Source organism: Beauveria bassiana (assembly GCF_000280675.1).
Source record: "Beauveria bassiana ARSEF 2860 unplaced genomic scaffold BBA_S00009, whole genome shotgun sequence".
In the NCBI taxonomy this organism is placed as follows: domain Eukaryota; kingdom Fungi; phylum Ascomycota; class Sordariomycetes; order Hypocreales; family Cordycipitaceae; genus Beauveria; species Beauveria bassiana.
In genome coordinates, this window is record NW_007930844.1 from 681,176 (window position 1) to 708,700 (window position 27,525).

A 27,525-nucleotide genomic window follows, 5' to 3' on the forward strand; every position below is an offset into this window, starting at 1 on the left:
GTGACAAAGAAAAAAAAAAGAGAGGAACAAGAAAATATTCCAAGAGTAAAATTGTTTTACATGCGATTAGTGATTACCCCATAATTACCTCCGCCATTACCTCATTTTTTTTTCTCAAGCCATCATGCCTAGGACCTTGAGTGCCTTTTGCGTGCCTGGCTTCTTGCGCGAGCGTTTCTTGCCGAAAAACGGCATGAGCCGCCGCTCCTCCTGGTCGTAGTCGCTGTCATCATCAGGATTAAACGTCATGATGGACGCGGCGTATTCGCTGCGGTTGTCCGGCAACATGACGGGGCTGTTGTTGAGCGTAGAGCCGCCGTACGGCGTATCGAGGAACCGCGGAGCGGGCGGCATCAGTGACACCGATGATGCATGCTGCTGCTGGTACTGCAGTGTCGAAAGGCTGCTGGTAGTGCTGCTGCCGTGGCTGGTGTAGGGGCGGCTTTGCGTACCCGGCGCGGGCATCTTGCGCATGTAAGCAATGTGAGGCGTCGAGGCCCGCGACATGCTCGAGACGCCGCTGTTGGTCGTGCGCATGGTGCTGCTGCTTAGGCGCCGGCGGATGAGCAGAGTGCTGCCACCGCTGCTGCTGCTGTTGTTGCTGCTGACGACGACGGGCCCGCCGCCCACGGCGCTGGTGCGCGGCGCGGTGTGCTTTGAATGTCTGCTGTAGGTCGCGCAGTCGGAGTTGGAGTTGGAGTCGGGGGGGCTGGGCGACCGCGACGGCGCGGTCGTCGTGTAGTAGTCCTCGACGGCAAGGGAAGGCTTGCTGGAGGTGGGAGGCGTCATGGAGAAGGAAGAGGAGGGCGGCGGCGGCGGCGCGAGCACGGACTTCATGTGGGCGGCGGCAGAAAGCGGGCTCTGAGGACCCGTCAGTTTGGGAAACGCGGACAGAGCGTTCACGCGTAACGGTGAGGGCTTGATCTTGCGCGTCTTGGGTGATGTAGCCTTTGGCGTGGACGGCGTGACCATGGGGTCTGGTGACGGCTGCGCCTGCAGTAGCGACGGCGGCGGCGAATGCTCGTCATCGGTGTTGTGTGCAGCATCGGCAGTAATCATCATTCCCGTCTTCTCCGGCGGCGTCGGCGGCAGCGGACGGTCCTCCGCGACGGGCAGGTCCCAGACGGCGGCGACAAAGTCGGCTACATCCCTGCCCGACGCCGACGACGTCAGGAGGAAATTGGCCTTGGTCCTGCTGACGTCGGATGTTATGGAACGGCTGGTGGTGGTGAGTGACGAGGAGCGCCGCGAGTAGACGGACGAGGCCGAAGCGGACACGCTGCTGGTGCTGTCGACGGAGCCCTCGCGGACGTGGCGGAAAGGCAGCCGGTCCTTGCTGCGGGCGTCAACAATCTGCGCAATCTTGACAAGGTCCACGCCGGCGAGCTTCTGCATGGCAATGACGGTGGCCAGATGCTCAGCCGGGTACTCGAGAATTAGGAAGCGAACGTCGGCGTGCACAGCCAGGTACGTCTCGAGGTGCGGCAGAATGAGCGTCGCCAGCAGCTCCGGGTTGCCAAACGGGTTCTCGGCCATTGTCTGAGAGCCAAACGACCGCGAGGTGAATGCTTGCATTGTGTTGGCGAGCAGATATCTGAGTCAAAGTTGATGTGCATGTCAGCAAGCCGATTTCGCACAAGAATTGATGGGATCAAAGGAACTGGGGAGAAAGGGTCACTTACCGAAAGTCGAGCCGCGCGCAGCGAGCGGAACCAGTCGGCTCCGTGCCAAACTTTTCAATCTGGCTAATAACACGTGCCGCGTACTCGCGGTTGATGCCGTTTTGCAGGCCCACGGCCAGAATCTGCTTGAGCTGGTGGCCATGATGGCCGATGGGGGCGGACAGACTGTTGCTCACCCCGCAGCCCGGGAAGATGGACCGCCACGGGTCGTTTGCGTTCGGAAGCAGCTGCAGCGGAAACTGAAATTGCGGCGCGTACATATTGGATGGGAACGGGTATTGCTGGTGAAGAACGGATCGGATGGCGTTTTGCACGGCGATTGGGGCCTGCATGGGCTCGACATCGAGTTCGTGAATAATGCTTCTGTCAATCTCCTCGACTACCTCCTTTTCCGAGACGATTTCCTCTTGGTTCTGTACCGGCTGCTCTGGTGGGACGATTTCTGTCGAGTCGGCCTCGAAAACCTCCTGAGGCGGCGGCGTCTGTGCCGGCGTGGGAGGACGCAGGATGGTGACGCTCGGCTTCTTTGACACAGTGCTGGGCTGCGCCGAACCGTAGGCGGGATTGATGTAGGCAAAAGGGTCGTAGTCGTCCATGCTGGGCAGTGCCTGGGCTGTCATGTTGACAGCCGTCGTCGGCGTTTCTTGTTTGTCGTCGGCGTCGAGCTCTTCTGTGCCCGACGTCTCCGGCGAGGTGAGATCTGCGGTGCCGTCGTCGGTCTGTGACTTGAACGACTCGGTGCTTGCCGTGCTGGCCTTTGAGCTGGGCGACTCCGACAGGCAGGCTGACTTGCGCATGTATTCTTCGCGCATGGCATTGAGGGCCGACTCAAGTAAAGGCTGCGGCGTCAGCTCCGACCGTAGATACAGAACAAGATCCTCCATGCGGGGGAAGACGGGCTCAAAATCGGATGCTGACTCGGACGGCGGCGGGGCCCCGGCCAGATCGACATCATCGTCAATATAGGTTGATTTGCCTTGTTGCCAGCGACGCTTCTTGCCGTTGGGCACAGGCTGCAGCTTGATGACGGGCCGTGTCCGCTTGACGGAAACTGTTCTTGGACTGTCCGTCGTCGTCGTAGTCTTCGAAGACGACAACGACGGCACACGCATAATGGGGTGCGCAGACATGGTGCTGGTGCTGGTGCTGCCAGTCGACAGTGATGGCTGGGTGGCCGGCACCGTTTGACCACGGGGGCGGGCCGGCATGATATTAATATTATATACAGGTAGCCCTGTTTCAGCAATGATGTGCTCGTTGAGCTTGGGCTTATGCGTGGCGGTGCCTCGGCGCACCGCTTTGACGCCCATGACCGCATCGCCGCGCACAGACGTCCGCATGTCCAGTAAGGAGGCATGCCCGTACTCCACGTTGCCGATGGAGCGCATGCTAAACGCGTCGGACATGGGGGATATGGGCTCACTGGTCGAGCGGCGTTGCGGGTGTTGCTGTTGTTGTTGTTGTTGATGATGATGCAGCTGCTGCTGTCCGGTGCTCAATCTTTTGGGTGTACTGTCGCCATCCACCACGGTCGACACAAAAGATTTGGCTGTGGGAAAATCGTCAAAACCAAAAACAGACGGCATGTCTTCGTTTTCATTGTAATGCACGACGGAAAATCGCTTCGTCTCGCACACCGTCGGCAACTTGGCCCGCCGCTGCTCCGTCACGGGCGTGCCGCCGTCGTCGTCGTCGAGCGCCGACGACTGCCCAAAGACGGGAAACGGCGCCGTGTCGCCAGACGTCGTGTCGGCGTGACCAAAGACGGGCATGTTCGACGAGCGCGAGAGGCTGTGGATGGTGAGATCAAGCTCGTTGGAGATTTGCAGGCTGGCCGTTTGGCGATCCAGCGCGTCGGCCGCTCGCATCGCTCTCGTGCTTGGATCGGACGACTCCTCCTCGTCGTCGTCGGCTGGGTAGCTTGCAGAGTAGATAACAGGTGCAGAATGAGCGCGTTCCCTTTCAGCCTGCGCGAGGTTTGCCATGTCGCCGCCGCCACTCCCAACAAGGCGGCTGAGCATCGCTTCCGCGGCCTCGCGGTCACCCGCCGTTTCGTGCTGCATCAAAGCTCTGAGACAGAGCGCATGGGCGCTGGCAGCACCTCCCTCTAGAAACACCAAACGACGGCCGCCGCCCTCTTTGCCGCTGCCGCCGCTGCCCTGCAGAAACGTTTGCGCGTCGCGGTGCCGTCGTTTCATGGCGGCATTGACCTGCCGGAGGTATTGCACGGGGTCGAAGACATCGAGATACGACGCCGGCATCGGAATGTATGTCTCCAGCGCGGGAAGAATTAAGATTTGGGGATTTGACGGGAGGAGCCGCAGCTGTGTAGTGACGATTGTCTTGGGGCCTTCAATAGCCACAACGGCCCGCTCCCACGATGTTTCCTCCGCCATGGCCACGCCGCTGATTTTTTCGGACTCCATGGTTGATAACGGTAGAGAAGTCGTAATGTCGGCGTATAAAAGGTTGTGGTAGGCACGCAGTAGGCACGTAGTCTTTGGTCTCTTCGATTTCGTGGCACCAAATGTCTGACTCTCACAGTCAATAGCACAGCTATGACATGGCGTATCCCCTCGTCGACGCGCCGCAAGCCGTGAAGTAGGCACAACAGTCGATTCGGCTGCTCACAAGCGCCGCCGTGTAAGTGCGCCGAGCCCTGATGAGAAGCTCAAGTGGAGGCTGGTTGTCGAGAGTCGCGCTGTTGGTAAGACAAGACAAACGGAGATAGCCGCGACAAGAGCAAGGAAACAACGGAAATCTGCCAGAGACTAAAAACGAAGCACCCGACCGTTTGTACGGAGTAATGAGCAGGGGAAAAAAAAAAGTCAAAAAAGTAAATATAAAAAAGAGACAAAGCTACAGAAGGGGTAAAGAGATGACGACGACGGGCGGTGCTAGCACATATTATCATAAATGAACCTCTGTGCCTCTCTCCGTTAGCACAAAGTTGATGGCCGATCACTTTGTATCCACAAGGTTGCAAGGAAGGGCTCCGTCGCACTGATCAGCCCAACAGCCAACATTGGGCAAAAGCTTCGACCGGCTGAGCAGTCTGGGAGTGAAGAGGTGACAAGGTGAATAGGGTCATCAGCAGGGGAGGCAGAGAGGGGTGTGGCAGCAAAGCCGTCGTGCATGTCGGCTTCGTGAATGGCGCGCTCTCATTGGCAACTAGCACAAGGTAAGGTAGTTATGCAGCTAGAGACGGCTTCTTCACGCTGCTGCAGAGTCAATTTCTTGTTTAAAAAAAGGTACACGCTATCCAGGATCCCCTACTGGAATAAGCGCACGGTGTTTCTGCACTCTACTAGGGCTTGTAGGGGATATGGCCCATGGCCATGGGACACACTGGTAAGGTAGTGATTACCACAAGCCGCCATTCCGCGAGGCTTGTTCTTCAAGGGTGTAATGAACGGTTCAAGGGACCCTTGACGGAATTCTTTCTTCTTCTCTATTCGTACCCTCACCTCACTTACTCTCTTGAAATTGGCCTCTCATTGCATCGGACAAGCAGATTGTTATTTGCCTGGTCGTTGCGAGGCAGGGCGCTGCAGGGAACAACGCATTACATCGTGTGCGGGCGTGCGTTTTGCGCCCGGCCAAAGACCAAACTGCAGATACCTCCGTAACTACCTCGGGCGGGTTCTTGATGGTGCATTGTCCTTGCCATGCTTTGTCCTTGCCGTGCTTGCTTACTGATAGAGCAACCCAACCCATCCTCCACATCGCTGCGCACACGCTGTGACACACATACACATACGACGTACGTAACACTGGCTGCTGCATGGTCATCTTGCAGTGCTGCTTCAGTTATGGCCGGGCAGAAACCAAGACGTTCCGACATGATGCCAGGCGCTTACTGCTGTAGCTCACAATGCAGCCGGGTCAACTGCAAGATCGCGGAGCCTCCGCCTTTTCGGTCAATCCTCGCATCTCAGGGGCATTTGGAATTGGGAAGCCTAGGCTATAGCTGAATAGCATTGATGTGATTGTCGGCTGGGATAAATGCACTTCACAAGGGGGGGGTGCAGAAAACCGACATGGGGTCGGGCGCCCTTTACGAACATGACCCAAGCATCCCAGCGATGCTCATTTCCACATGTACAATGGCATTCTTTCGAACCAACATGAATTCTTGAAGAGTTGCGACCGTTGCGGGCCTCATAATATCAGGCATCTGTCTTCATAATTGTCATTGTTGCAGAGACATGTACTTTTACTGTGTTTTCTTTATTCTGTCGCATCGCTTGCTTTTAGGCCTGTGCTTCCGGCCACCACTCTCGTCAGCGTAAGTTTGCGCGCGACTACACTTTGTTTCGGCTCGTTCAGCACCGCGGAGGTGTATTTACTGGCTGACAGCAAAGAACAAGTTTAAAAAAAATTCGATAGAGATCAAAAAATTATGAAACCAAAAGTTGAGCTAGGCGGCGGGTACTTGTGGGCACAAGAATCTAGATTTCGGGCCTAATATATTCGTAATATTCCTGTTTCTCTCACCCTCTTTTTTTTCTTTTTTTTTTTTCTTGTTGTCCAGGAGGGCGCTCACCTTGTTCAAGATGTCGGCGAACAATTGGGTTTCTTCGTGTGACGTTGGTTTCTCATGCCTCATGCGGCTGATGTTGGATGCTGCATGTTGGACATGTGAATCTTCAACGCTTACGTCTTCTAACAAGGCAAACGAACAATGTGGACAAAGGAGCTAACCGGGGGCTCCAATTACCCCATGAATCTACACAGCCAAAAACAGGTGTTTGCTCGCCATGCATCCAATTAATCTATCGTGCAAGCCGGGGAACGAGTAATTAGTCAAGCGACCGCCACCACGAGGCTACGGTCCTAAGGACAACTACTGGAGAGCTCGCTTGCGTTCTTCATTATTCATTCCTTCTTTTTGGGGGCCAAAGTCGGCAGCTGTCCCGCCTCAGTGGTCGACAGCGGGCATTATTTTTCAAGGATAGGGTCACATTGAGATACTATATCTGCTACAATGCAGGGAACCTTGTGTCTTGGACATCAAGACATGTCAACGTCGTTGGCTGACCGAAGAGGCTGCTGGGGCAAAATCATGGCTGGGAAGCCAATCAACAACTAGGAGATACCAGCCTCGATTATGCCGCTTTGGCTGGATTCTTTGTGCGTGATGATTCTAGCTAACGAAAAAGGTATAAGAAAAATTCCGCAACTAAGACGCTTTGATGTTCCTCTTGGCTCTTACAGATTATCCACATTTTTCTAGGTGACATGTCGCTCTTGACAGGCACCAGGGTGCGAGGGTGGAGAGCAATTGGTGGTTCTTTCAATTACATACGGATTAATCCGTAGATGCCTCGAGTTTCTTTATGAAAAACGGCAGATCCATCCATGTCCTTTCCGCCCAGGACGTGGCGTCTAAAAAGGGTGGCTTCCTCTTGTCCACTTTCCTCGTCCACGATGATCGACATCAAACTAAATAGAGGGGAGCAATAAGCACAGGAAAAAAAAAAGAGCGCAGACTTGTTAACTAGTATTCTACCCACACGAGGGCAAGCGAGAACAAGGTGCCAAGCTCCGGCAAGTCTCAGTAAAAAACCCAGACCTTGTCTCTCCTTTATTTCTTATTCCCGGCTAGCTGCCTCGGCTTGCTACATGCAGAAAGCGTTTCGCTGCCAGTCACCCGTTTAATACAGTATTACTGGCTTGTATATTTTTAGAGACGAGGCCCGAAACTGAGTCAAGCTGTTGCGACAACGGCATCTGCAACAACGGCCTGCCTGTCTTCCTTCCTTTACCCTGCATGGCTGCCACGGTATATATGCCAACAACGAAACGCGCATGGAAGTAGATGCAACCTTAAATCTCAACTCACTGCTTGAATGCAGTGGCGTGATCCAATGGTGTATAACAAGGCTGACGCGGCAGCTCGGCAGCTGCAAATGAGGAAGAAAAAAAAACTCAATAAACAGTTGCTCGTTTCAAACCTCTGCCCGGGAACCCGGTAACAGGGCAAGGCCCCCCAGCTTGAACTAGGTAGTTACTACTGGTAGATACGAATATCAAGTTGCAATAACGACTCGACAACCAAGTAAAGTTTAAACAAGCTACCCAACAAGTTTCCAACCTACCACTACCAACAACCGACAGCCTGCAGTCAACTAAAACCACGGGGCTAGCATTTAGGTAATTCACCGCGGCCCGCAGGCTTCGAGACCACGGGCAGCGCGCTTCCTAGTTGGTACTTCAACCTCGTCCGCACGTCCCTCTTTCGCGGGTTCCATTGACTCAAGTTACCCCAGCGCACGGCACGGGCTAAAGCTCCCCGAGCCCCAAAATTCAACGGCGGGGACTTTAGAGTTGCCTTGAAGCGCGGAAAGTGGGATGCCGCGGCCCGGCCGCGATTTGTCGACAGAGGAAGGAGGCGATGAAAGACGGCAATGACGCCCAACATGGAAATGAATGAGCCTTTGAAATCGATTCCGTCCTTATGGGACAACTGTGCCAAGGACCGACAGAGGGGTCCCCCTCCTCCCTCCCTTGGACAATCACATTCGGCAGTTGTGCACGTCGTTGCGGGAAGTTTTGTGGGAAAAGTGACGAATTCTTTTTTTTTTTTTAAAAAAAAAAAATTCTATTCACGGCAGCTTTGATGTGACTTTGATAACAAAACTGACTCGTGGTCTTCGCTTTTCCGATGCTTTCCGGCACACCTGCGACTCTGTTCTTTTTATTTTTCTATTCTTTTTTTTTTGTCTTCTTTTTTTTCTCGCTCCTTGGTGCATGGGGATAACAAAAATTCTTCTATTCTCTTTTCTCTTTTCTTTTCTTTTCCTTTCTTTTCCTTTCTTTTCCTTTCTTATTTGTTCAAAAGCGCATAAAAACTTTGTTGCCTTCCATGAAACGTCGGATATGGAGACTTGGGATGCACGGAGGGGATGACTTGCATTGTCTTCCCGTTGGCTCCCATCCGGTGAAAGTGACATCGGTAAACAACTTCCCCCCCCCCCCGGCCAACGGCAGAACAAATTGCAGGCATTGAATAGAGCATTACATATGATTACGGACGAGACGACCTTTTCCGAACTTGATGTCGCACGAACTGAAAGCCTGCAGTGTACTTGGTTGTTTCCTAGAAGTATGTATAAAATGTGAAATCTGCCACGTCCCAACCGCTGCGAGGTTCCAGTGCATCGCTCCAAGAACTTGGACAAGACGCCAGTGAAGTCCTTCAATCAAGATGTGCTACGGATTTCTTTATCACAAGATAAATTGATTCATCTGTCAGGAAGCAATCGTGTTTCAGATGGTTGTGATCGGCCACTTTTATTCATGCTTCTGCAGCCACAAGTAGGGATGATCCCGTGAGACGCGGGACCATGGCCATATCCACGTAGGTTTTCTTTTGTACCCCTTGCGTCTTGTAAAACCAACGGTAAAAGAACCATTGTCGCTGTACCAGTAAGCCTAGATCCCATGCACACGAGAGCACGAGCCGCCTGCGCCGACCTGGGCCAAATGCTCATCACCACTTGCTTTGTTGCTGTCTGAGCAGTCAATCTCGTTTTCCGAGGAACCCACTCCATTGACTCGCATCGCGCATGCCAATCCACATTTCGGCCGACGTGCAAGATCCTTCTTAATCATCCATGAGCTCCGCCAGCTCCGCTTCCTCCTCTGCCGTGAGCATGCCCTCGCCCGCCTCTTCTTCCTTGTCCACGTCTGCCTGACCGGCTGACGGCTTCTCCGCGGTTTCTTTTATCCTGCGGACCGTCTCGGCAAGCTCCGCCTGTATCAGTGGCCACGTGCGAATCGTGCCATCAATGCCCACGCTACACACGCGTGTGGGAGGCGCGCCCAGAAGCACCAGGTCGGTAATCTCGTCAAAGTGACCCTCGAGGGTGGCGTGCAGCGCGCCCGACGTGCGGTCCCAGACCTTGACGTCCTCGTCGCGGCCGGCCGTCACAGCCCAGCGGCTCGTCACGACGACGGCGCGCACGTAATCGCCGTGCGCGAGCGAATCCTCCGTCTCGAAGCCCCGCACGCGCGCCAGACACTTGGCCGTCCCGTCGGCGCTCGCCGTCCACAGGTCGACGTCATCGTCGCCGGCCGTGTCAAATACGAGCCGGTAGACGCTCGTCTCGTGCTCCTGCACCGTCAGCCGCTCGGCGTCGGGACGGCCGTGGTACGCCTCGACGAGCTGCTCGGTGCCGGTCAGCGTGATGCGCCACCGGCGGATGCTGGGGTCGCTGCTGGCGCTGACGAGAACCAGAGCATCGGGAGTGCTGAGGACGGGGTCGACGGCGAGATGCTGCACTGCGAGCATGGTCGTGGCGGGGTCCTGCAACGTGTGTATCCGGCGACCGCTCTCGGCGTCCCAGACCATGATCTTCTTGTCGGCGCCGCCGCTGATAACGACGGGCTTGCCTGATAAAGTGGCGCAAATGACAGTCTTGACAAAGTCGCTGTGGCCGCTCAACTTGCGTTGCGGCTGCGCCGTATCGAGATCCCATGACCAAATGTTCTTGTCCCAGCAGCCGGCATACAGCGTCTTGTTATTGAGACCGCCAATGGCCAGACACGTCACCGGGGCTTTGGGGCCTCTGTACGTCGTTTTAGTTTTAGTAGTCTGGAAATATCAGTATTGCCCCTGTCTGAGCAACGTAGTGAAGCTCACTTCTAGATTGATGCGTCTGCAAAAACCTGCAGACTCGGCGATGAATATCGAGCCATTAGGGTCACCAGGATCTGGGACGGCTGCCAGGATCTTTGACTTCATAAATATAGGACTGCCATTTTTGTTTCCAGACTTGGCCGCCTTGCGCGCACGATTAGCGTTGGCCGCGCTTGGGCATTGTCAGTTGGGAGTGATGATGGAGGGGCTTTGGGGATGAAACTCACTCGGATTGAAAGTAGAAGTCTGGATTGGCGGTTTGCATGCTGAACTTGTCAAGGTCCTTCCGTCGCAGTTGAATGGAAAGACGCGACGGTATCAACTCGTTGCCTCAGTACCCCTTTTAAGCTTGTAATTTGAAGGATGCCTATTTAGTTCGCCAGGCTTCCATCTTCGATACCGCTGGGATTGGGCGCCTGTGGCGGGGTGGCGGGGCGGCTTCAGCGCTGTGGGCCTGGCATGTGGTGAAGTGCTTCCCTTGAAGATATTACGAACTGAACTGTAACACAGTGAAACTTGGAACTTGCCATGGACTACCTACCTTACCTTGACTATTTTGGCTCTCAGCTCCCTTCTTTTCGGTCTTAGTTTTGCACGAAAGAAAGTGCCAAGGTCTGCCACACTGTACATGAATAGCTGATCAAGCTACCTTTTCATGATAGATGCCGATATATGCAGTCGGGAAAATAAAATTGCATAAGTAAACCTATGAGAGTGATTACTGACTACTGAGCCTTGAGAATTATTTCTGGCGTCGTCTTCTCTGACAGTGTACACGAGGCAGCACTTAACGTTCTGTTGTGGCGCAAATTCACCAGCCACCGTGGCGGGGTCGCACCAAGTGGCTCAACTGCTATGACCCGTTTGGGCAGCCATTTTAATTGAGACGCGTCTGCGGCGCGTCTTCCGTGTAGAGCCTACACCACTTTTCCAGGACACCCTGATATTGTCTGTTCAAACAACAACCACCAACGTTGGCCTCTTTTAAATTGATGCGACACGCTCTTTTTCGAATCACATCAAGAGTCAATCATGGACTCCACGCTGGCCCCGCGGCCGCGGCCACGCCCAGCACACACCCAAGGAACCACACGCTGTGCCTATACCCCCGACGGCACGCGGCTCGTCACCGTCGGCTCCAACAACACGATCCGCCTCTACACGACGGGCTCCGACGGCGAGCCCACCAACATTGACGACTGCCAGGAGCAAAACATTGCCGTCGCCGCCAGCAAAACCTCCTTTGTCGTCGGCTCCGAGGACGGCACCGTCAGCCTTTTTTCCCTAGAGACGGCCTCGTTTGAGAAATTCCTGCTGCGCACGTCGCTGCCGGTCCGCGACGTCGCCCTCACACCTGGCGCGGGGACATGGTGCGCCGTGACGAGCGACGAGCTGACGGTTAAGATTGTGAATACACAGGACATATCGCAGGTGCGGCACCTACGCGAGCACGGGCGGCCGGCGCGGCACGTCGCGTTTGATCCAAAAGCCAGCCTCGTTGCAGTGTCGGGCACAGACGGCATCGTGTACATATACTCGTTGACGGCGGAGGAGCCGGAGCTGATTCGCAAGATTGACGGCGTGATTGGCGCGCTCGAGAGCGACGGCACGGCGAGCTCCAAGGCGGCGTGGCACCCGGACGGCAGGGCGTTTGCGGTGCCGACGCCAACGCGGGATATCCAGGTCATTTCAAAAAATGACTGGGAAAAGCAGCGCTGCTTCGAAAACGGCCACATGGGCGACATCACGGCGCTCGCGTGGTCGCCCAACGGCGCCATGCTTGCGTCGGCGGCCAAAGACGGCAAGATTCTCGTGTGGGACACCAAGACACAGGCTGTGCTTCAGCGCTACAACTTTTCCAACGTCATCGACCTGTGCTGGCACCCGAGAAAGAACATTCTCTCCTTTACGACAACAGATGGCGAGGTGTACATTTACCCCGACTTTCTCAGCGACCAGTTTGCGCCGCTTCTCAAGCTCAACCCGCAGCCCGCGCCTTTTATTCACGATCCGCTATCCGAGATTTCCGGCAACAGGCAGGCACTGCCCGTTTTCAACGGTCAAAAGGCTCATGATTTGCCTACGCGCCGCCGGCGCGACTCCTTGGGCAGCTTGGACTCGTTTCTCCGTGCCGGTGACGGCTTCGGCAACGCAGACGACGACGACTTTGTAGTCGACGACGACAATGCGGGCTACGCGCCGGGCTTCCTCAAGCGAGGCCGCGAGGGTGACGACGACACGTACAACGGCCGCTCGCGCAAGCGCAGACACCTGCCCGAGCCCACCTATCACGAGTCCTTCCAGCCGGGCTCTACGCCGTGGCAGGGCAACCGCAAATACCTGTGCCTGAACCTGGTCGGCTTCGTTTGGACGATTGACCAGGATGCGCACCACACCGTCACTGTCGAGTTCTACGACCACGAGCTGCAGCGGGATTTCCACTTCACCGACACGTTTCGCTACGACAAGGCGTGCCTCAACGACCGCGGGTCGCTCTTTGCGTGCCCGCCGCGCGGCGACGACCAGCCCGCATGCATCTACTACCGGCCGCACGAGAGCTGGACCCAGCGCCTGGACTGGCGCACCGAGCTGCCGCGCGGCGAGACCATCACGGCCATGTCGCTGAGCGACTCGTTCGTCACGGTGACGACCGACGCCAGCTACGTGCGCGTGTACACGCTGTTTGGCGTGCCGTACCGCGTGTACCGTCCCAAGAGCACGCCGACGGTGACGTGCGCCAGCTGGCGCGATTACGTGCTGACGGTAGGCAACGGGCCGATCGGGCCGGACGGGGCGGCGCGGCTGCTGTACACGATTGAAAATGTCAAGCGCGACGAAATCTGTCAGAATGAAGACACGCTCGCGCTGCCACCCGGCGCGACATTGAAGAGCGTCTTTTTCTCCGACAATGGCGTACGTATATTCCCGTCGCTTCCTCACATAGATGTTGCCTTACTGACAGTGGCCTAGGACCCCTGTATATATGACTCTACGGGCACGCTGCTGACGCTGCTGCACTGGCGCCAGCCCTCTCGCGCCTGCTGGGTGCCTCTCCTTGACACGCGGCTGCTGCCTCGCCTTGCCTCTGGCCGCAAGCATGAGACGTATTTTCCCATTGCCGTGGCCGACGACAAATTCCACTGCATCATCCTCAAGGGCGGCGACAAGTACCCATACTTTCCCCGTCCGCTACTGTCCGAGTTTGACTTTTCCATTCCTCTGACCTCGCCGCCCAAGATCAAGGAAGCCAAGTCCAAAAAGAAGAAGAAGCAGCTCCACGAAGACGGTGAGGATCTCGGCATTGAGGTGGAAGAAGATGCTTCAGACGAAGAAATGCAAGAAGGCGACGACAACAACAACAATGACGACGATGGTGACGAGGATGTTGTGGAGGAATTGTCAGAGACCAAGAAGCTCGAGCAGGCGTTTGTGCTACGGGGCGTGCAGGCCGCGCAAGCGCAGGACGTGTTGGACGCGACAACGGGCGGGCACGCGCAGCGCAGCGTGCTGGCGCGGCTGGAGCTGGAGATGGACAAGACGCTGCTGCAGCTGCTGGCGGTCGAGTGCCGCGAGGGCGAAGAGCGGGGAATGCGGGCGCTGGAGATTGTGCGGCTGATGCGCGACCGCACTGGGCGCATGGTCGAGGCGGCGGGCAAGGTGGCGGAGCGGTACGGGCGCGCGATCCTGGGGGACAAGATTCGCGAGGTGGGCGAGAGGAGGGTGGCAGGGGAGGACGACGACTTCTTCTAAGGGTTGCGCTTACATGCATCTGATATTACGTGTACTGGGGATTTTAATGCCATCGATGGGTTTGCATAGGTGATTTGATAGAAGCTCAGGCGTCCAAGTCGTCTCTGCATTTGTTATGCGCGCAACATGAATTATGACAAAGTCTCTATTCAGTCGATGCGTCCGTTGGTTCATTGCGATAATGCCTTGGCGCGGATGGTTGCAGGTACTACTTGGTAGGGTTCAACATGTGCGCTTTCTGGGTTTTGTACGAATAGTTCTCGCTTCGCCGTGCCAAGGATTGCTTAGCTCCGTCGCTGTACTTCGTAGTACACGCAGCACAGCGGGGAGCTTCTTTCAGCTGGCATTTTGCACTTGCGAACCCCGCACGGCCAAGGCACACGCTTGTTGTGCGAGTTGACTCTGCTCCGGCATACCCAAACATGAAAAGATTGGTGCCGAGAAATTACCTCGCGCGTATTTGCGAGCGGCGGTGTGCGCGCAAAAGCCGGGCATGTTCATGCAGAAGGGTCATGTAAAACGTCGCCCTGCCGTGTTACGGGCAGGTCAACGAATGGGTGTGGGGAGAGCCATGGCCAACGGGCCGCGGCCGGCTCAAAGGAGTCTTGAACACGGCTGCTCGAAACAAGAGGTGACCCAGGGATATGATGCACTGAAGCTGGGTCGGTCTGGCACGTTGCTCATCTGTAGCAAACTTGTGCCTGCAGATGGAAACTGGGCCCACGGAGTCGTTTGTGTTTGGGCTTGATGGGAATCTGTAGCATCTTGAGTGTTTTGGTGGGCGTTGCAGATTAGCCGTCGGTAAGCAGAGCGCCTCAGCTTGTTGTGAGTGAGCATTTCACGTGTTACTGCATGAGCGAGGGGCATCCCTTGGCTCGGCTGGGCTCGAAAAGGAGCGCGTCTGCGTGAGCCGACTGTGTGGCAGGGCGGAGAGTTTGGACGGGCTGACAGATCTTGGCCTAATAAGCTGATTGCGGGCATGGTCGCGCGCATCGCAAGCTGCATGGCGCAGATCTAGTCTGTTCTAGCGGCATGGCGCAGTGCACCCAAAGTCATCCCCTGCGGCATGGCAAAATATTAAGTGAGGCTGCCAGGCAGCGAGGTAGCGTCAAGGCGGATGAGTAGGTAGCTTCGAGCCTATAAAAACTGTACATGAGCAAGTGGGCGTCATGTCCGTTTCTGCGGACTTGGGATGCTGATTGAAGCTGGCTGGCCATTGCAGTCACTGGACAAAGCAGCGATGCAGCAGCGCAAAGCACGGCCTGACCAATGCGAAGGACAGCGCAAAGCGAAAATCTAGGGACGGCAAGGGTACGGGCAAACACGACGTGGTGACATCAGTGTCACATTCATGTGCTAGTGTCACATGCATGTGCTCTGCAATTTCCACTCGTCGTTTGGCTGTAAGTATATTGAAGGCCGAGACAAGTTGTACGGTGAAGTGCGGGAAGCAGCCTTCCATTTTCGTCGGGTGACGCAGACGAGACAAGTGGGGGACAAGAACCAGTTCAACGTCGCAAAGTGAATCGGCCGGAGGTGAGCCATGAAGAGTCCAGCAAGTATCCGTATTTGGTAGGTAGTCAGTGAGCGGCAGCGTGTTTCGTAGTCTCCACCGAGAAATACCTAGGTCCACGAATTGTTTCGTTGGTGGGCATTATTTCGCTGTGCCTTGATGTGCAGGAAAAGAAACGGTTACGACGCAATGCTTCGAAGGGGTTAAGCAGTGTGGGTTCTTTCAGCCGAGCAAATGTAACCGTCGAGGCGTTGAAGATGCGAGATGGTGCGGCACGTGCGAGTGCCAATGGCTATTGACCTTGTATGTGTGCAAGCGTCATGGGATCGACAACGGGAAGCGATTCGAAAAAGCCGTGGAACAAAGGTTGGTCGTCTTAGTGAAGGGGGTTAGTATTTGGGGGGTTGGCGGGGATGGCGGTGGGTGTTCGCGGTTTGCGATGGAGCAAGTAATAAAGAGGATATAAGGACGAAAAAGTAGTTAGTAGGTGTTGGTCAAGACGTCCGATGGATCATGTGTCAAATAAAACACAAGGTCGGATAGGCGGTGTTTCAGATGATGGTTGATTGATGCTATATGCTCGGTGATGGTGATGATGATGTGAATGCCGTTGTTCGTAGGTAGTTGCTGCAAAGAAGGCCCAGATTTGCACGCATCATCCATCAGTCAGCAGAAGCAGATGCCGGAAGGGGGGGGGGGGGTTGCAGGGGCCGGTTGGCAGTAACCGAACATGAGACACTGCGTGTACCTAGGGGAGAGAACAGATTTGGACTTGTACGCTTACGGGTGCCTCTTTTTCCATGTACCAGTAGTTTTGAATGCCAAAAAAAGTGATGCTTCATATTAGTATTCTAGATTATTTGGAAGCTATTTATCAAAAACCATCTCTGGTAAGGTCCGAAAGTGCTTGTCCGGCCTGAGTAGTGATGGCATGGGATGGTATGGGTACCTGCAGTTCCCACAGCACATGGACAAGGGTACCTATGTACCTTGAGGCGCTACGGGGACAAGGGAAAGGAGACTCGGGAAGACGAACCAGAACTGAGAACAGAACTACTTAGGAAAGAGGCTAGAGGCAGGGTTCCGCGAGACATTGGTGCCGGTGCAGAGATTGGAAAAGTCTATGCGTTGATGCGCAAGGGTGCATTCGGACATTTAAGGGCTGCGATGGTAACTACCTAGGAGTCGGCGTGTTGAATGTCAGACATGCATCTGATGTTTGTGCGTGTACCTGCACTAATAAAGCATGAGGTTGTGAAGGGGCGGCTTCGCACGTTTTAATCTTGGCTTTTTTCCTTTTTTTTTTTTTTTTTTCGTTTTCCTTTTTTACCTTTTTTTGCTTCCTTCTTTCGCGACGGCTAGCCGAGCAGGGGTGACTGGCAAAAGCCGAAAAATGGCTACTTGGTGGTAGATTGTAGCACAGACGGGACAGCTCGCAGAGACGGCGAGGCCTGGGCGCCGGAATTGCCAGTAGGGGGATCCCCGCCCGGCCACAGACGACCGAGTGAGCCCCGTCGAGGCGTTCTTGGGATATCCCTTGACGGAACAGTGGCCTGGTTAATCCGTACGTTGGCTCATAATAAGTAGGTTCAAAAGGTTTTGCTGGTTCCGCGCCACAGCGCACAGGCTATACAGTAGGGAGTGCCGTCCGTGGTAGAAGCCGCAAAGGGTATCGAGCCGGTTCAGGGACCTCGGCGTATGCTCTACAGTCTGAGTTAGCACTACGAATACGGCTCAGCCCTCCCAGACAGCCCAGACAGCCCAGACAACTCTATCGCCCTCGGAACCAATCGCCCCGTGTTGATCTCAAAAGCAGATGGGGGCAGCTGGCCATCGGTAACGGATGCTGCAGTCACGGCTCACTCATTACTTAGTACCTAGCTGCTGGCCAGTACTGCAGATCGACATTCAGACTAATCATTAAGAAAAACACTTGGCTAGTATAGGAAAAGGAAATGTTTGGCGGCTCGAACCACATTCAGCTCCCTTGTTGCTCAAGTTGCTTACAAGAAGCTAAGTACCTAGTCACCACGTTGTCTGAGTACTTGGCTCCAAAGTTCAAACAGCCGAACCTTCAGCTCGCATTGCCTGCAGCAGTCGCGTTTGTCTAGGTAGTGAGGTAGGCAAATAGCTGGACAGTTGCCTCAGACAGCCAAACAGCAAACAAAGGTACCTACCTACCTTTGGGTCCCTTTTTGCCTGCTTGCTTGCTTGCTTGCCAGTGCCACTTTAAACTAGCTGCAACCTTCATGTACTCCGTAAGGTACCGACACATACACACAAAAAGATTTACAGTAGATACGTAGGTACATGCACATGTACCTTACTCGCCTGCTCTACCTACCTAGGTAGGTAGGTATCACTTGCCACGGTACCTACCAAACCTCTTCCACCAGTCACCACCCACTTCAACCTGCCATCCTTCATTCTCGCGCAAACCGCTCCAACGCCCACCGAGCCTTTTGCCTTTTGCCTCCGGCCTGCACATCCACCATCTTCGCCTTTCAACATCTTTATTTACCATCCTTTACCAACCCACCATACGCCGCTCTCCAACTCGCTCACTCATCTCCCCGGACCCGCCGTCGTCGCCTCTCGGTTACTCTTGCGCGCATCTCGCTCACCCCGTCGTCGCTCGTCGCAAGCGACATGAGGTTAGTGCAAACACCACGCCTCACCATCACCGCCCATCGCGCGCACACATCTCCGTCCTCCACCCTCCCGCAACCGCATCTCCATTTCTGCCTCGGACGAGTGTTCCCTTTTTTTTCTCCTTCTGGTTCCTGCATCGCGGCCCTCGTCCGCGCCCCTGCCGCCGGCCCCCCTTCCCCGCTGCCAATGCTTGTCGTCTCCGTAAGCTGACACTTGACCATTTTTTCTCTCTCCAGTGCCAATGGCCACGGCAACTGAAGGCCACTACACTTCGTCTTTACCGCCAGACCGGCCTCGCGATCGCCTTGTCTCTCGAGTTATTCCACTTCCACCCTCGTCCGCCGCCATGCCTTCCTCCTCCGGCGACGCCATGGACGTTTCACCCGCCCATACGCCGCCTGCCACCAATACCTCGCCTTCAAGCCACAATGACTACGACTCCAAGCTAAATGGTCGCGCCAACCACTCTCCTCCCCACGACGCCTCGTCCTCTTCCGCTTCCATGCCTGCTCCTCCGCCGTCAGCCGCAGGCGCCGCCCAGCAGCCCAAAATTGTTCAGACAGCCTTTATTCATAAGCTCTACAAGTATGCTCCCTTTCTCCCTCTGCCCTGCTCACCCGTCTACCCCCGCGTTCTGTCAACCCACTAACCTCTGCAGCATGCTCGAGGACTCGCAGATCCAGCATCTAATATCATGGTCCGCCACCGCCGAAAGCTTCGTCATGTCACCCACTGCCGACTTTTCCAAAGTTCTCTCGTAAGAACCCCTTCAGCCAGCTTCCAGTGCCACTGCAGCTTCGCGACCTCTCGTCTAACCTGTCTTAGCCAATACTTTAAGCACACCAATATCTCATCTTTTGTGCGCCAACTAAACATGTATGGCTTCCACAAAGGTATGACACAATCCCGCAATCGTCTCGTCCCCCACCACAATCCTAATCCAGAACAGAGCGAGACGTTTTCCACACTGGGAATCCCGATACTACACTCTGGGAATTCAAGCACGGCAATGGCAACTTCAAGCGCGGCGACATTGCCGGCTTGCGCGAGATTAAGCGTCGCGCCAGCAAGCAGCTCGGTCCCAAAGAAAACACATACGTCAAGGCCACTTCCTCGCAGCCAGGCACCCCGGCCGAACCTGTTCAACTGCCTCCCGAGAGCACAGACGCCAGGCTTGCCCATCTCGAGCATAGCATCTATGACATGAGTAACAGGTTACACAGAAGCGAGGAGCAGTCGCATTATCTGCAGCTCCGCAATCAAGCTTCATTGGATACTTTATCTCGCCTGTTGCAGTTTAATCAGGACATATCGCGCATTTTACTATCCTTGATTCCAGCCGACAGTCCTACTCACCGCGATGGTATGTTTAAATGTAACCACTATAAATTATGCGATCTTGTCGCAGCCTCTGCCTCGCACTTCCGACACTGACAAACTGAAAATAGTGGTGGCTCTACAATCTGATTTGCAACGGCAGGCCGAATTTGTGCGCACCTTTGAAGAGCCGCCCGAGCCGCCCTATTCTGTACCCAGATCCTATCTCGGCAATGTGGACAATGCACCAGTCTCGCCGAGACAATTGCCACAAGACGACAGCCGTCGTACCGCACCAGGCATAACCCAGTTGCGAGCCCAACCATCCTACCGCCCACTAGTCTCGTCCAATCTCACAACCAGCAGTCGCCGTTTCGGATCCATTGGAGGCAGCAGCCCTAATCAGTCTTCACCGCTTCGCAATGCAGCGCCGCCGCCACCGCCCGCACCTCATCTACTCTCTGTCAACGATCCACCCGGTATGGGCATGGGCCGTCGACATACAGCCGCCGATATTCGCGCCCACGGGTGGCAGACTGGTGCAGCGCCTTACCCCTCGTCCAACCCGCCTTCTGCACCCTGGCCCTCGTCGCCCAATCGAGTTCCTGTCGAGGACCAGCGCATTCGTGAGTCGCTGTCGGCCTACTCTTTGCAAGGTGCCTCGCACGCGCACCCACGCTCACGTCCCACGACTCCTCCCCCGCCCTCTGCCAATGGCGTAAGTAACGGCCACGACGCATTCGCTGGTTGGGGATGGAACTCCACCAGCAGTCGTGACGGCAGGGGACCACCATTTAAGGACTCGTCAGCACCCGCTACCAGACGAGGCAGTATGGCGCACATTCTTAACCCTAGCAATACCGAGAATAGATCCGACGAAGATGACGACATGCGCCTCGACGAAGATCGAAAACGAAAGCGCATGCAGTAACGCACTCGTCGCACAACTAAGTCATCTTTTCGATGTAATCGCATCATCATTTTACACGTGTGCAACATGTCGATTCTGTTTCGCAATCATAATTGGGGAGTTTTATTGCATCTAACACATCCCGATGCATCTGTCATCTCGTACATCGAAGCACGTTCATATGCAATTGTCAATGTCGAACACTAAAGCATATCCCTGTGCGACTAGTAATGTCGACTATACTGAAGCATGAACAGGATAGCTTTGATTGACAGAACCCGACTGCAAAGGGCTTAATCTTGTGGAATATTCATTCGCTCGACGCGGGCGGCGAATCATTTTATACACCTGAGAGCCAGATTCGGCTGAACTGGCCTGATCCTACCTTGAAATTATTGTTATTCCTTAGCCTGGAGCCGGCATGGCGCGCGATCTTGATCATTTTCTATTTTACATTGTTCGGGTTACCGAAAAGGAGTAGGTCCAACGAGGATTTTCTCGAACTGCGGGCATAGGAGCCTGCCACGAGACATGTTGGCGGTCTGTTTGTTGCATTTTTATACAGGTATTGATATTGCACAGTACTGAGAGACGACATGATGCCGGAAGCTTGCAGGCGCATTTTTGATTGCAGGCGAATTGTTGGCTGGAGTTACGGGGGCGAATAGGCGAATTACGTGCGACAAGTCACTTGGAACGCAAACTATTGTGGTTGGAAACCATGTACACCAATATTCTGTTTTTCTTTCTTCAATCTTACAACTGCTACTATTTACAGGAGCTGCGCTGGATGAGCTCTGTGTTGCTCTGTTTCTCGATGGAATATACCCAGCCTCAAATGAACTAATTACCTTATGACACGTCTCTTTTAAATCAACACATCAATACGATCAATCTCTTGCTCTATTATCATGGTTGGGTATCAACTTGCTTGTGTTTTGCTATTGTTCTTTTTCTTCTTATTCCTCTTTCGCTTCTTCGTCGTACCCGCTGGCTGTGGCGCTTCCTCCACCACCGCCTGCGTCTCTGCCTCTACCTCTGCCTCTGCCTTCGCCACCAGCACATCATCATCCCCTCCCTTCTCCTCTTTCACCTTGCTCTCCTCCTTTTCCTCCTCCTCCTCCCGCTTTTTCTCCTCCCCCCGCCGCCGTTTCCTCTTTCCCAGCGCGCTCCTCCCCAGCTCCTCCTCATCCTCGCTCTCCTCCTCCATCTTCTTCTTCTTCTTCCTCGCCCACTTTTCCCTCTCTGCCGCCGCGGCGCTTTGCTGGGCCCTGCTGCCGAGCATGCGTCCTCGTAGCTCCCGATCCGCCTTCGTCTCGGCGGTGTTGGCTGCAGGGGCCACGTAGCCGACGCCCTCGTTGATTAGAGGGTGCTTGTTTGCAAAGAGCGCGTCGTCGTCGAGTTCGGCTTGTGTCTTTTGGTGGACTGAGGTGGTGGTGGCGCTGGGTTTTGATGAGATTGGGCGTTTAGAAGACGGTGTGTTGAGGGTTTTTAGGATAGAGGATTGGCTGGCGAAGAGCATCGAGATGCGGTTAGACACGGCGCTGTAGCTGGCGGCCGAGGGAAGGGCGTCGGGTGCCATGGTTCGTTCGTGTGCCGGCGGGAGGGGGGATGCGCTCGGATGCGCGGGGCTCTAGGGGTCCAAATGCGGCCAATTATTATGTTGAAATTGATTAAAGATCGTAATGCAGAATATGGGCGGCACAAAGCGATGAATATGTGAGAAGAGTGGCACTTTGGAGACGAAGAAGGAAAGAGTTGAAGTCACGGGTTGGAGAAGTGGAAAAAAAGTTGGAGATGTGCAAGGGTGGGCTAATAAGCGGCCATTCGTAAGCGCCCTTTGACGTCACAAAGACCCCATCTATTCAATATGAGATTGTATATTGCCCATATAAAAGGGAATTCACTGTTTTCCATGCAAAACCATATCGCATGCATTTTAGTACCATTCGAACGGGGCAGAAGTCACAGTATGGTCATATTCATAATGCTTCATTGCTGCAGGGTAGAACATGCTGGCTTCACTTGCCAAGGACTTTTCTTGGAATGGGGCCTACGAAGTCTTTCCTGTCTGTAAAAACGTTTCTTCCAAATTTTTTTTCAAACAATGGCTACTTGAAACACAGTTCATTTGACTTGCTTACAATGATTTAAGATTGCTTCACTGTTCTGCATGACCTCTACAGACGCTACATGCGAAAAAGATATCATCTTCCAATCCTCAAGATATTTTATGCAACCCTATAGCTCTAGAGACAATGCACACAACGCTCTTGGCAGCGAAACTCTGCAACACGTCTATTGACACTCCTTCTCGCTGCCAAGTCACAAGAAGCGGACGGTCCGTGGCGCAATGCTCACGGTTATGCTTGCTGCATCGCAAAACAAAGTCTGAGAGAATAGTGCGGCTGGCAACAGCACGCCATGAAGCAATGTTGATATATATACCCAAATTATACACTATATATCATGCAACTCGTTCAAAAATATGCACACTTTTCGTTCCCTGTAATGTACAATGTCGTGTAATCCGTGCTGCTTAGAAAAACCAGTCAAGGTTCCCCAAGCAATGCCGGCTGTGTTTAGTATTATCATATTATCAAGTTTCCGGTTCCGGTTCCGGTTCCGGTTCCGTTACTGATCCATGGTCGGGCGCAGCGACAACACGTATGGCAGCGCCGACGCATCCTCCCTCGTCGCCAGCCGGATCACCGATTGGGAGCTCTCCGAAACACTCGACCGCAGACTCGTACTCGAGCGCTGTTGCGTTAGCAGCGGACCCTGCTTCAGCCTTTTCGACGTGCCGTGCCCCGTCGTCGTGGCGACACTGCTGCTGCTGCTGCTGCTCGTGCGCCGGAGCACTCCGCTCTCGGCCCCTGTGCGGCGACTCCCCGGCGTATTGGGCGCCGTGGCGTACTGGCTCCAGGCATGAAACGACGAGTTTCGCCGAAATAGGGGTAGCCGTCCTCCCCCGCCGGCGCCGGGCGCCACCATGCCGCTGCTGGCGTCGCTGCGAATCGACCGGGACGTACTGCGGCTGCGTGGTGGCGTCGTCGTCGGGCGCGACCCGAGCGGCGCGTCGCTGTCGTGGGCGCTCTCAGGTGGCCGTCTTTGGGCGGTGGGCGTGGCGTCGCCGAGGTTGGGGGCGCGCATTGTGCGCAAGAGCTCGGCAAAGAGGTGCATAAGGCTGCGGAACTCGCTGTTGGTCAGCGGCCGCGTCGAGAAGCGCGCGTATTCGTATTGTGTGAGAAAGTCGGTCGTCTGCTCATCCGTGTCGAGCACGCCGAGCTCCGCGAGGGTATCCAGGTAGGTTCGCAAGCTCATGGTCGGGTCGCGCTGTAGCAGCGCCACCATGTCCTGATCCAGCGCCGGCTGTTGCTCTGCGCCCAGCATCGCCCTCGGCGCCAACGTGAGTGCCTTGGCCTCAATCAAATTCGGCAGCTCCGCCAGCACGGTGCTGTACTGCAGGTTAGGCAGGTCCGGCGAGTTGGGCGACGACCACCCAGGCTGCTCAATATCCGCCCAGTTGGTGCCTCTGGCCGGCAGCACGACCCCGAGCTCGAGGCCGACCGTCCTCGCCGTCTTGATCGGCAAGGTCGGCTGAGCAAAGAGATTCTCGCGCGACGACGTCTCGTCGGCCAGCGACCTGTCCCTCGGCCTCGACAAGAACGCCACGGCTGCGCTGCGGTTCAGCCCCGCGCATATCATCTTATACACGCGCTCTTTAACGTCGCCTCTATCAATTGGGATCCACAATTTCGGAATGGCGGCGAGCGCCGTTTTATTCATGTAGAGGCGAGTGGCGTAGACAAAGCCGACGATGAGCAGCGTCGCGGCGTAGACGAGCGCCAGGACGATGATGTTGTACCGCTCGTGGTTGCCGACAGAGCGTTGGATGACGTCTCCGGGTGTGATGAGAAGTAGTCCGATGAGGATAAGGTAGAAGAGGATGTAGACGGAGCGGTACAGGATCCGCTGGAAGATGCGCCGTCGCTGCATGGCGGGCAGGCTGCTGTGAAGAGGAGCTAAGATGATTGGATGCGCGCACTCGTTGATTCCTAGCTCGCGGCGGGTAATGTCGCTGGTGGCCGCATAGCGAAGCTAGTTGGCAACTTGGTCGTCTAACAAAGACAAAAAAAGAATGCAAGAAGAGTATAAACGCATCGAACTGCGTGTGTGGTGACAGTCCGTGACGGGGGGGGCGTTGTGAGCGAAGCCTAATTAAAGGCAGGCCAGCCAGCAGCTGAGGTGGTTGAACATAGTGGGCCTCGGCCTGGCCCGTGTCTCTGGTGTAATTAGCAGCACGCTTGCGGCCTCTGGTCCTTCTAAGGGGATGAAGCTACTTGGGGCATGTGCAAGACATCTATGTCTTTGAGGAATGACAAAAAATGGGGGAAAAAAGGACAATGAAGGAAAGGGCAAGCTCAAAAGCTTGGTGCGATCGCTGGTCTATCGTAGTTCCCTGTCACCCCGTGCACTCACAAGCAAATTGCTGATTTGGGCTAGTAACGTCAATTATACCAAGCTGCTATTAATACACCCATACACCAAACCCTTATTCCGGTATCATTCATGCATCTAACTAGATTTTACATTGTTCTTTCGTGTTCATCTCCACTGTACGCAGACGCCTCACCGAGCCTGCTGCATTTCCGGTCTGCGTTGATCTAATCGTTGCCTGACTGCCGGCTCTGCCTTTTTTTGCGTAATCGGCCTCGACTTGGACAAGTCTGTCCGCTTCGCGCGCGCATCTTTAGATTCCTTGGTCTCTTTGACAGCTTCTGGCTCTGAGGCTGGCTGCGACTTCGTCATGGCCTCCTTAGCAAGACGAAGATCCGTCAGAGTGAGTCTGAGGTCGCCACTAAAGGGTTCAAACTTGGCGACGACCTGCTCCAGACCAAGGCGCATGGCGTCGAGGACCTGATCAACTTCGGGGCTCTCTCGGCATCTTGATGAGTCTGTCCAGTGAATGGGAAACTGTGTCTTGAGGGCTTCCACCTTCTTGATGATGGCCGTCAGCGTGCGGATGATGCTCGGTACATCACGGTGAACGTTGCCATATTGGTCCTCTGCCAGACTGTGAATAGCAAGCTGGCACAGGGCTTGCGTGGCGTGAATATATACCGTAGGCTCCGCATATGGCTGACCCAGGACAACAGCAGCAAATTCTGTGCCGAAATCTCGACGAAAAATGCTGCTGATCCACTCCAGCTTGAGCAAGCGAGAGGCGGCCTGGTCAATGTATGATTGTATACTCTCTTTTGAGACAGCCTCCTGCTGCTCTTTGGTAAGCATGCGGTCGCGTGTCTGCCTCCAAGTCTTTTTGGCGATTGGGCTAAGCTCAGCTATAGGTGAAGAGCCAGGCGAGCGCGCAAACTGATCCCATGCCTTATCGACACCACCGCGGGATACATTGCCTTTTGTGAAAATTTCATCCTGCCTGAGGGGTGCAGAACCGCGCTGCTTTGACACTTCTGGTGCAGTGACAGGTACAGCAGGAAGTATAGGTTTGCCGTACGCATCAACACGCTCTTCGATACTCCTTATCACTGTCATGCAAATCAAATAGACTTGTGACCACATGGGGCCGTCTTTGCGGTCGATGTCAGCGTAAATGGCCTTTCGTTGGGCATCAAAATCGCGCGCAATAATTGCAAGCTCCCACATGGCGAAGCACTATGGCAGTCAGTACTGTCGTTACTCATAGCTTATTAGCGCATACCTGTATGGAGTCTTTCTTGCTCTTTAGTCCGTTTAGAAGGCTGCCATTCGGATCCTTGGATTCTGTGGTGAAAGGCTTTCCATTTTTGAGAGGAGCTTTGGCCATGAGGATGGAGAACCCAGTGTTGCCTGCAGCCCAGATGGCATTGAGAAGTGCACCGGCCCAGACACATCGAACCATGAGGAACAAATCAGTAGGCCAGCTGTTGGGTACAATATTGGTGCGAGGCAGGTTGTAGAAGGGACGGAACAGCATCAGGGCCCAAGACCAGGTGAACGACCGGAATAGCGCATAGTACAAGACAATGGCCATGACAAGCGAGAATGTCGCCTGCTTGATGCATCCTGCAAACAAAGTAGGAAACTGCTGCATAATCTTCTTGGGCGATCCAGTGAGAAATCCACTAGTCTTAGGCTTGACATCTTCCGCTTTGGGCTCCGACGCCACAACTAGCCTATCGATGTCGGATTGATAGTGTACAATCGTTTGCATCACGGCGCAGGTGCCGAAATAGCAAGCAAGGAAGATGGGTCGCTCGTTGAGTCGCGCGCGGTCGCCGCTGAAGTAGGTAATCCATCGCAGGCCCGCGCTGTCGTTGAGAGACCAAAGATAGACCGGGCAAAAAAGTGTGCTAGATATGGCGTACCAGAAGAAAGTCTCGTAGGTTTGAAGTCGAAAAAGCAAAGCCTTGAGGGTCTGCGCGCCCGACTCGGTCCTGACGCCAACATGATAGTGAGCGATGCGCAGGACAAGAATCGCAAGTCCGCTGGTGAAAATGATGGCAGTACGAATGCCGGTGGGACCTAGAGGAAACCAAGACCAAAGAACTAGAGAATAGTTAGACCGGTGTTTGGGTGTTTGATGTGATGTGTGCCGCACAGGAAGTCCAGGAAGCTAGGGCGAGAGCTTCGATATAGGCCACAGCAAGCAGCAGCGTCGCCGTCGCAGCAAATCGTCTATGAAGAGCTGGCTGTAATGTGTCCTTGTAAGGAGCTCGTCGGACCACAGCGGCTGCCATTTCCACGTCGCATCGCCTGATAGGCTGGAAATGTGCAATGGGTGCAGAAGTCAGGATGGCAAACAGCGAACTTCTTGAACGCCAAAAGTCAACAAGACACTAACAAAAAGTTGGTGGTAACCAGAGACGCGCTAAGCTCCAAGACCAGACAGCAAGGATCACGTGCTGATAGCGTTCGATGGTGGCTCTGGAGCATTTAGTGGGGGCAGACCCAGTCCTCATTGGCTCTTGGCAGCTGGTGTTACGTAGTGACCCTTCGGCGTCATCCAGGCACCACTTTGAAACCTACATCTACAGACCCTGGATTCTACTGATTT

General features: G+C 54.7%; 7 protein-coding genes across 7 annotated transcripts; 2 read left to right on the forward strand and 5 right to left on the reverse strand.

The window, feature by feature from the left end:
• Positions 1–114: 114 nt before the first annotated feature.
• On the reverse strand, positions 115–4,108 carry BBA_04213 (gastric mucin; the record flags this gene model as incomplete). Its single annotated transcript, XM_008599310.1, has 2 exons — positions 115–1,594; positions 1,683–4,108. The coding sequence occupies 2 exons, from the start codon at positions 4,106–4,108 to the stop codon at positions 115–117; spliced, it is 3,906 nt and encodes a 1,301-aa protein (XP_008597532.1).
• Positions 4,109–9,291: 5,183 nt separating this feature from the next.
• On the reverse strand, positions 9,292–10,591 carry BBA_04214 (Transcriptional repressor; the record flags this gene model as incomplete). Its single annotated transcript, XM_008599311.1, has 3 exons — positions 9,292–10,281; positions 10,330–10,498; positions 10,554–10,591. The coding sequence occupies 3 exons, from the start codon at positions 10,589–10,591 to the stop codon at positions 9,292–9,294; spliced, it is 1,197 nt and encodes a 398-aa protein (XP_008597533.1).
• A 767-nt stretch (positions 10,592–11,358) lies between these two features.
• On the forward strand, positions 11,359–14,076 carry BBA_04215 (WD domain-containing protein; the record flags this gene model as incomplete). The annotated part of the gene is made up of 2 exons (XM_008599312.1): positions 11,359–13,239; positions 13,297–14,076. The coding sequence occupies 2 exons, from the start codon at positions 11,359–11,361 to the stop codon at positions 14,074–14,076; spliced, it is 2,661 nt and encodes an 886-aa protein (XP_008597534.1).
• Positions 14,077–18,587: 4,511 nt separating this feature from the next.
• On the forward strand, positions 18,588–20,489 carry BBA_04216 (HSF-type DNA-binding protein; the record flags this gene model as incomplete). Its single annotated transcript, XM_008599313.1, has 5 exons — positions 18,588–18,826; positions 18,900–18,998; positions 19,067–19,134; positions 19,191–19,604; positions 19,690–20,489. 5 exons carry the CDS (start codon positions 18,588–18,590, stop codon positions 20,487–20,489), a joined length of 1,620 nt encoding a protein of 539 aa, XP_008597535.1.
• Positions 20,490–21,336: 847 nt separating this feature from the next.
• On the reverse strand, positions 21,337–22,050 carry BBA_04217 (uncharacterized protein; the record flags this gene model as incomplete). Its single annotated transcript, XM_008599314.1, has 2 exons — positions 21,337–21,371; positions 21,456–22,050. 2 exons carry the CDS (start codon positions 22,048–22,050, stop codon positions 21,337–21,339), a joined length of 630 nt encoding a protein of 209 aa, XP_008597536.1.
• A 1,052-nt stretch (positions 22,051–23,102) lies between these two features.
• BBA_04218 (sucrase/ferredoxin domain-containing protein) lies at positions 23,103–24,467 on the reverse strand (the record flags this gene model as incomplete). The annotated part of the gene is made up of 1 exon (XM_008599315.1): positions 23,103–24,467. One exon carries the CDS (start codon positions 24,465–24,467, stop codon positions 23,103–23,105), a length of 1,365 nt encoding a protein of 454 aa, XP_008597537.1.
• Positions 24,468–25,100: 633 nt separating this feature from the next.
• BBA_04219 (nucleoporin protein Ndc1-Nup) lies at positions 25,101–27,208 on the reverse strand (the record flags this gene model as incomplete). The annotated part of the gene is made up of 3 exons (XM_008599316.1): positions 25,101–26,144; positions 26,191–27,017; positions 27,070–27,208. 3 exons carry the CDS (start codon positions 27,206–27,208, stop codon positions 25,101–25,103), a joined length of 2,010 nt encoding a protein of 669 aa, XP_008597538.1.
• Between the last annotated feature and the right edge of the window lie 317 nt (positions 27,209–27,525).